The sequence below is a fragment of the Chrysochloris asiatica genome, unplaced genomic scaffold (genome assembly GCF_000296735.1).
Source record: "Chrysochloris asiatica unplaced genomic scaffold, ChrAsi1.0 scaffold00034, whole genome shotgun sequence".
Classification (NCBI taxonomy): Eukaryota; Metazoa; Chordata; class Mammalia; order Afrosoricida; family Chrysochloridae; genus Chrysochloris; species Chrysochloris asiatica.
The window spans coordinates 16,665,835-16,675,123 of record NW_006408552.1 but is presented as its reverse complement, the minus strand read 5'-3'; the positions used below and the strand labels follow the sequence as shown (position 1 = coordinate 16,675,123).

At 40.4% G+C, this 9,289-nt stretch overlaps 1 protein-coding gene across 1 annotated transcript in view; it reads left to right on the top strand.

The window, feature by feature from the left end:
• The first annotated feature begins 907 nt into the window (after positions 1-907).
• SDK1 (sidekick cell adhesion molecule 1) overlaps positions 908-9,289 on the top strand; it is a 774,959-nt gene continuing 766,577 nt past the window's right edge. The window contains exons 1-2 of the mRNA XM_006859873.1: positions 908-926; positions 1,081-1,240. Coding sequence (XP_006859935.1) covers positions 908-926; positions 1,081-1,240 — 179 coding nt within the window. The remainder of the gene's footprint in view (positions 927-1,080; positions 1,241-9,289) is intronic.

Below are 9,289 nucleotides of genomic sequence, written 5' to 3'. Positions count from 1 at the left end.
CTAATAACAACAACAACGCTGCTATTTGTATTGTTATTATTGTTATATATATTCATTCAAAGATACTTATTCAAGGTCTTCATTGAATTTTTTCTACAGTTGTTGTTGGTGTTAAGTGCCGTCGAGTTAATTTCGACCCATAGTGACCCTATATAGGGTTTCCAAGGAGTCACTGGTGAGCTTGAACCGCCAACCTTGCAGTTCAAACGACTTTCCAGTCTGACGTATTAGACCACAGTAGAACTTTGGAAATGATTAAGTAAGGGGATGTATGAGACGGGCTTCACAAAATTCATGAAAAAGTGAGATGAAAAGAATGGAATATTTCCACGAACTTTTTGAATTCCCCTCTTGCAAGGTGCAATTAATAAAAAAAATAAATTTAGAATCTGAAAAATGCAGTGGATAACCACAGTAATTTGTGAGAGACCCTAGGTAAATGGTTAAGGAGCTCTGCTTTGAACCAGAAGCTTGGGGTTTGAACCTACCCATAGGTGCCATGGAAAAAACGCTTAGAGGTCTTCTTAAAAATTAATGATTGAAAACCCTACAGAGCGCAACTCTACTCTGACATACCTAGAGATGACAGTAATTGGGATCTACTCAGTGGATGTTGTTTTTGTGTGTGGTCTTTATTTTTTAATGGCTGGTTAGCGAGGATTGATGGTGAGGGATGTGGGGCTATAGTCACCCTGAATAATGAGACTAGTCCCAGATGCAGGGAGCTAGGGAATAGCTGCCTAGGTCAAGGGAACAGCCTGACCAATTGCCTTGTGATAGGGAAGCATTTAGTCTGCTTTCAAATGTAAGCAAGTTAAGCCAGAATTAATTGTACCTGGATACAACTTAGATACACCTGTCAGCTGGAGCTAGCATTGTTTCTTCAGCTTTTTGGAACGTTATCCAGATGTTACAGACATCTCGGGGTCAAGGATTCCTTACCAGTTAATTGCGTAAAGTAGGCATCCATTCTACTGTTTTTTAAAAATGAAGTTTGTTTGAACAATGAGTTTGTTAATTGGATGAATGCTGGTCTCATTCATGCTTCCTTCACTCTGTTTTCTGTTTGGACTCTTCCAGATGACGTTGCACCCTATTTTAAGACGGAGCCTGGCCTGCCTCAGATCCACCTGGAGGGGAACCGCCTTGTTCTCACTTGTCTTGCTGAAGGGAGCTGGCCTTTGGAATTCCAGTGGATGCATAATGACAGGGAACTCACCACCTACACCAGCGAATACAAGTAATTGATGTCGTGAAAATACGATTCCTTTTCAAGCTGATGTTTAGAATAGTCGGCGTGGCCTTCCTCACAGTACATAGGGTGAACTCATGGGATTGAATTCCTAATGCATAGAGGGTGAAAGGAGCAGAAGAGAAGCTGTAATTAGAGTATGATTCACAATTCTGCTACAGGTTGTATTTACAACCTGGGAAGTCTATCATTATATTTGTAAAAGCAAGGCATAAAAGAGCTATAGTTACACAGGACTGCAAATAACAGCTTTCACAGGGTGGATCTGCTCTCTTGGGGCAACAGCTCCACCCACCAGTTCTGTTGATCTGGAGCAAGCAGACCTGTGGAAGCACAGAACTGGACGTCTTAGCCTGCAGAGTCCTGAGTCTCCAACAAGAAACGTGCCTAGTTGTGTTGTAGAGTTGGGCTAGGAGAAGATAGAGCCTCGAAAGAAGGGAAATGATCAGACCTTGTGCATTCAGAGGGAGAAACCAATTCTTATTGGCTCCTACTCTGTAACAGGCAATAGGGGGCAGGATACAGGATTGAGATCAGATCTGGAGCTGCAAAATACCCTGAGGCTTGTGTCCGTGTAAAGAGTATATCATTTTTTAGATCCTGATGTGTGCTGTGGGATAAAGCACTGGACCACAAGGTCAATTTGAACCAGAAAATCAGCAGTTCAAACTCATCAGCCACTCCTTGGAAACCCTATGCTATGAGTCGGAACTGACTCAACGTCACTTCACGACAACAACAAAGGATAGAAAGAGCCTTGGTGGTGCAGTGGGTTAAGCATTGGGCAGTTAAAGTAAAGGCAGACAGTTCAAACCCACCAGCCACTCAAAGTACTAAAGATGAGGCAGTCTGATCCCTTATAAAATGTACAGCTTTGGAAACCCTATTGGGCTGTTTTATTCTGATCTCTAGAGTTGCAATGAGCTGAAATTGACTTGACAACAGTGGGCTTTTTTTTTTTTTTTAAGGTTTGGGTTTTATTCTCTAGTGGATTGCGAGCTGGGCTACTAACTGCTAGGTCCGTAGTTCGAATATACCAGTTGCTCCTCAGGAGAAAAATGAGTTTTTCTGCAAAGAAACCTTATACAGGGTTGCTGTGAGTTTGCACCAACTTGGTGGCACACAACCAATCATCCAGCCAACCAAGTGCTCATATAACAACAGCAGTAACAAAAGGAGGCGGTGGCTTTAGCAAATGGAAATGTATTTTCACACAATTTAGGAGGCTAGCAGTCTGGATTTAGAGTGCCACCTGTAGGGAAAGGCTGTCAATTCTGAGAAAAGGTCCTTGTCTCTTTTCAACATCTAAAGGTCTGATGTCACCTAGAGATGTCCACATGTCTTTGAATTAATATTCCCCTGGGTCTCGGAGGTTCTCAGCACAGGTACCCTGTGTCCAAAGGACATGCTTTGCTCTAGGCTCTTCTTTCTTGTTGGTCTCTCTCCAGAGTGGGATTTACACAACCCAGAGAGTGTCTCTCAGAACTGGAGAACAGGGCTACCACATGGCCGGGATGGACCAGACCCAGGGTTGGTGATTAGTGAGCCCGGACACCCTGTCTCTATGCCACACTCTTCCCACACAGACTCCCCTGTTTCTCTGTCTCCACGGCACCAGATTGGTAGCTTTTTCAGTCTGGAACTTGTCCTTACTACAGAAATCTGCCATGGTCAAAGTTCCTGTCACCTGAGATGAGCTCACTCTTCAGGCCAGGCCAGGGCTCCAGCCCTCGTAATGCTAGTCATAGCTGGAACAGAAACATCTGTGTGCTCCTTCACCATGTCCACTGAGGACAGGCAGCTGACCCTGCAAGAGCCCCGGGGCCCTGAGAGGCAGAGCAAGGAGGGAGTCACCCTGACTAGTGAGCTCCTCAGCCCATCATGGCTGACGGGGCCTTTCTGAGGGTCTCTCAGGCTCAGGGTCCTGAGAGTCTGGGTTCTCAGGCTCTGGGCAGGGTTTTTGGCTGCCTGGACAGCCCTCTCGCAGCATACTGGTAAACCCTAGTGTCTAAGTTCTCTGTTGTTGCTTTAACAGAAATGCCACAAGTAGAGAGCATGAACAAAGTTGTCAGGTGTTGTCGAGTCAGTTCTGCTCATAGTGACCCTATGCTCAGCAGACTGAAACACTGCCTTGTCCTGCACCACCCTTACAGTGGTTGTTATGTTCGACCCCATTGCTGCTGCCACTGTGTCAGCCCATCTCATTGGGGGTCTTCGTCTTTTTCACTAACTCTCCACTTTACCAAGCATGATGTCCTTCACCAGGAACTGGTCCCTCATGAGCACATGAGAAAAAAAAGTCTCATTATCCTTGATTCCAAGAAGTCCTGATGGACTTTTTCCAAAACAGATGGCTTTGTTTTTCTGGCAGCCTTGGCACTTCTTTGTCAATAACTTAACCTTAATTCAAGTGCCTCAGTTTTTTCTCTGGTCTTTCTTATTCATTGTCCAGCTTTCACATACATATGAAGCAGTTGAAAATTCCTTGATTTGGGTGTGGTGCACCTTAGTCCTCAATTGATATCTTTGCTTTTGAGCACTTTAAAGAGGTCTTGTGTAGCAGATTTGCCTAATGTAATTTGCCATTTGATTTCATGAGTGCTGATTGTAGATCCAAGCAAAGTAAAGAGTCTGACAACTCCAGACTTTTCTCCATTTATCCTAATATTATTTATTGGCCCAGTTGTGTGGATTTTTATTTTGTTTACATTGAGTTGCAATCCATACTGAAGGTTATCGTCTTTGATCTTCATGAGTAAGTACTGCAAGTTCTCTTTTCTTCCAACAAGCAAGGTTGTATCATCTGCATATCATAGATTGTTGATGAGTTTTCCTCCAGTCCTCATGCCAAGTTCTTCTTCATATAACCCAGTTTCTTGGATTACTTGCTCAATATACAGATCGAATAAGTATGGTGAAAGGATGCAACCCTGGTGCAGACCTTTCCTGATTTTAAATCATTCAATATTCCTTTATTTCATTTTAAAAAACTAGGAGGGTAGAAGGCGAAATTCAGAGCACTTGCTCTAGGCTAAGGATTTCTCTGTCTCCAGGCTCTGGGGGCAGGTTCTTATCTCTTCAGCTTTTGCTTCCTGGTTCCTTGAAGAGCTCATGGGCCTTGGCATCTTTCTTCTGCTCAGCTCCCTTGGTTCATTTCTTTTATATCTGGAGAAAGATAGGCTGAAGACAAAGCAAGCCTGCCTCTTCGCATAACAAAGACAACTCATTCCCAAAAGGGATTATAACCTCAGCCATGGAGATTAAGAATTATAATACATATTTTGGGGGGATATAATTCAATCCTTAGCACCTTCCTTTTGTGGTTAATTCCCATTCAATTCTGTCTTATTTTAATGATGAAAACTTGCCATTCGGTGAAACAATGTAATTGAAAAAAATTGTCACTTCCATCTCATTATGAGATATATTTTCATTCTAATTTGTTAATGTTTAATAAGTGATTTTCAACATTTATAAAACATTTATGTTGCTTTGATCAACTCTGTGATACTATTTGTAATTAATTTACAATTCAGAAGATTTTTTTTTAACCCTTAGAACCTTATAGTCAAAGTATGTTCTTTAAAAGTTCAATCTATCCATTTTTTATTTCAGAGAAGTATGAGAGCTAATGAAAAAGTTTTTCAGGTCTAAAAACATGTTATATTAAAATAAAATTCTGTGGGGGTAAATAGATTTGATAGCAAGTTCAAAGGGTAAGAAAAAACAATATGAAAGTTCTGTTACAAAAAGAACTGATCGGTAATGGATAATGAATTTCTTCAGGCAAAGTATCAAGATAATTTATATATTATATATGTGTGTGTATACACACACACAACACACACATAAAAAATGTATATGTGGAGCCTTGGTGTGGTGCTGTGGATTAATGTAGTGGACTGCAAAGTTGGTTTGCAAGGTAAGCAGTTCAAGTGCACCAGCTGCTCCTTGGAAGCCCTATATAGGGTTGCTATGGGTCGGAACTGACTCTATGGCCCTTAACAACAACAGCAATGTATAGTTGGGTGGATCCTGGTGTGGCACAGTAAAATAAGCAATGTACTGATAAATACAAGGTTGGTGCTTCAAACCTGTCAACTACTCCTTGGACACGCTATACAGACTCACTATGAGTTGGAACCAACTCTACAGCACTTAACACCAACAACATAAACAACACACACAGGGTGGGGTGACTTCAAAATATTTGTAGACAATTAAATTGAAAGAGAAGTTTTCTACAAATTTTTTGAAGCTCCTACATTTGTATTTTAATTTGTGGATATCAAAATCAGTTTATTATTCAGATTTCATTGGCAGAACTTAAAAGATCAGTATGAAAGTTTTATTTCTAAATGCCAAAATATGCAATATGCCATTATTAAATATGCAACTATTTATACTTGCAATAAAACAAATTAGCTTACATTAATTATATTTACAGTAAAAAAATTGATACTTACCAAAAATAATATTTAAAAATAGCAATGGAATTCTTTTTGCACTGCTCTTTTGGCATTATAGGATAAGCACTGCACTGTGAGCCGCCAGGTCAGTGATCCAAACGCACCAGCAGTTCCCCAGGAGAAAAACGAGGCTTTCTGTTCCTGTAAAGATTTTACAGCTTTTGAAACCCTGTGTCAGGTTGCTATGAGTTGGAATCTGTTCAGTGGTTTATTGTCTTTTGATTGTTTCTACTACTAAATTTACTTGTTAGCTTGAAATATGTCATGGATCATTTTTGGTTGTCTTAGAGTTAGACTAATAAAATGCCTCAAAGATGAGATATTATAATAAAGCAATTGCTTTGCTAGTGTTTCCACAGGGGGAAAGATCATGAGAAACGGGGTTGTTCTGAAACCAGCGTGGTTTGGGGTTGACATGCTGAGTGATGTTCTGCTAAATGAGGGCTTCAGACACAGATACATGTGCGGTCTTAGGGACCCATCATACTTTGTCATCCTTTTTTTTTCAAGATACAAAACCTGTCTTAGAATCTTATGCCATTTGTTCAAATTACTCTTTCATCTGCTTTTTCCAGTAAGCACTTTCAACTGTCCTTGGTTAACCTCCTTCAGGACACCTTTCAAAGTCTGTAATTGAGGAACACAGATACTTTATGGAAATGGTAGCAGTTTCCTACCTGAAATTGGACTGTAATGGGCTCAAATATAACAGCAATTGTAAAGATGTTGCAGGACTGGCCAATGGTTCCTTGCGTTGTGCAGATGGTTGCTGAGTCAGAACCAATTTGATGGCACCCAACAGCAAGCTGAGAATTTCTCAGTCCTACATTCCTGGTGTCAGGAATCCTGACAGCGTAGTGGGTTAGGAGCTAAACTTCTAACCACACAAAGTTAGCAGCTCAAACCTGAGAAAACTCCACCCGAGAAGGGTGAGGCTTTCTACTCCAGTAAAGGCTGTACACGGTCACTATGAGTAGGAACCAACTCGATGGCACACCACCACCACCCACACTCCTGGTGTGGTGCTGTATGATAGGCACTGGGATGCTAACCACAAAGTCAGGGTCTCAAAGCCACCAGCTACTCCTTGGAAGTCTTGTGCAGGGTCACTATGGTGTCATTGGAACTGACTCAATGACACTTAACAGCAACAGGCTTACTGTGTACTTAGGACATGTTCTCAGGAGGGACTAGCCTCAGAGAAGGACACCATCCATAGTAAAGTGGACGGTCAGTGAAAAAGAGGCAGAGCCTCAATGAGATGGATTGACATAGTGATGGCAACAATGGGCTCGGACATAACAGCCATTGTGAGGATGTTGCCCAACATAATAATTTCATTATGCTATACTTAGGGTCTCTGGTAGCGTAGTGGTTACGAATCGGGCTGCGAACCTTAAGGTCAGCGGTTCGAAACTACCAGCCGCTCCGCGGGAGAAAGGTGAGGCTTTCTACTCCCATAAAGATTTACACCCTCGGAAACCCTGTAGAGGGTCGCTATGGGTCGGACCCGACTCGATGGCACTTAACAACAACAACAACATACTTAGGGTCACTATGAGTTGGAATAGACTCAACAGCACCTAACAACAACAAGGCGTAATATTCATTGTTATAAAGGTGGAATTGCATACTCCATACCTCTGAAGATCTTAGTCTTCTAACATGACCTGCCTCTACGGTTCAATTTCTAGGGCAATAGGAGTACTGGTGTGGTGTTGTGGGTTAGTACGCTGTACTGCAAAATCACTTTGAACTGCAAGATTGGCAGTTCAAGCTCACCAGCTGTTCCTTGGAAACCCTATATAGGGTCACTATGGGTCTGAACTGACTCTAAGGCACTTAACAACAAGTAGAATAATAGGTGAGTCCTGGTGTGACAATGTAGGAGAAGCGTTAGACCTTATGGTCAGTTTGAACTGCAACGTTGGAATCCACTGGATGCCACTTAACAACAACTTAACAATAGAAATTCAATGAATTTTTGTTTTATTATTCCAGTAAAAAAAGGGGGCATGATGAAAGGAAAAGTTACTTTTTTCTTATTCTTTATAAAAAGGCAAATACTTTTCTCAATTATCAATGTTGTGGTTAAGTTCTATCAAGTTGATTATGACTCATAACAACCCTGTATATGGTTTCCAAAGAGCAGCTGGTGAGTTGGAACCGCCAACCGTGTAGTTCAAACTGACCTTGTGGTGGGCTTCTTATCCTACAGTGCCACACCAGGACTCCTTATCAATAAGAGGTCATTGACTACCTGGGAATAACTTTTATAAGGAATAAGTAGAACCCAAATGAAAATAAATAAATAAACCCCCACAAAGTGAGCTATAAAAGAAAATCCTAAATAGGAATTCTAATCATTGTAAAAGTGCCAGTCCTTGAAATTATTGTGGAAATGTAACCTAATTTCAGTAAAAATCTTAATTAAAAATTTTTTCTGGGCAAACTGGATTCATGAAATGATTCTCAAACTCTATCTATCTATCTATCTATCTATCTATCTATCTATCTATCTATCTATCTATCTATCTATCTGTAACAAATACCAACACATTTTCAAACTCAAGTTATTGAATAATGAGAAATGTTTACCTCCCTACAGTAAAAGTGCATGAAAAGCCACAACAATTAAATAACATCTTATTGGTATAAACATACACAGAAATGTTCCAGAAGAGAGTTTGGAACCAGAGCAAACTATACATAAAGATATCAGATAATCAAATGAGCATTCAAACTAAGTGGAAAAATCAATTATTCAGAGGGGGAAAAATCACATTTAAAATAGATTATTATTTTATAGCCAATACCAACATAAATTTCATCTACATTAAAGCATTATGAGCATAGATTAAAAAATTAAGTGATAAGAAAATGCATGGAGTTATTTGAATGATCTCAAAATATCCCAGGACAAAATATAAAAGCGTTGGAAAAACTCCCCCGAAAACATGTCAGTCATATTTACAGTATCTCTATGCTCAAGTAGTCATTCCAAATAAAAAGGCAAACAACAAACCAGGTTTGTTACATTTGTTCATAATATTTGCTACAAATTAGACATCTGTAAATTTAACAATCCGAAGTCCCCTGAAAGCAGACAAAGGTTTTCATCAGCTAGTCTGTTTGAGAGTGTGAATTCAGGGAGCAGAGTATAGGGCTGTACCAATGGAACTGGGAAAGCAGAAAAGCCAATACAAGGATGCATTATTCAGTTGGTAATCTTTATAGGTTGATTGGGGCTCAGTTCCAATGGGAACTTTTAAGGAGCTTTCTGAAATGCATTTCAAAACTTTATCCAGAAAAGGTGAAAGAAAGAAGACACTCTATGTCTGCTCCCATGCTCCATTGATGAATGATCTTCCCGTGGCCATTAACCCTCATTTCAAGCATGTTTCTTTTTTTTTTTAAAAAATGTTTTATTGTGAATTATCTGATAGTTTACATGGGAGAACATTAGTTTTACATTCATCCTATCCTATATCTTTCATTGCCATGGTTACAATCCCATTTATGCATCATCAACCAACCAGAGGGTAATACCCTGCAAACCTGCCCCCCC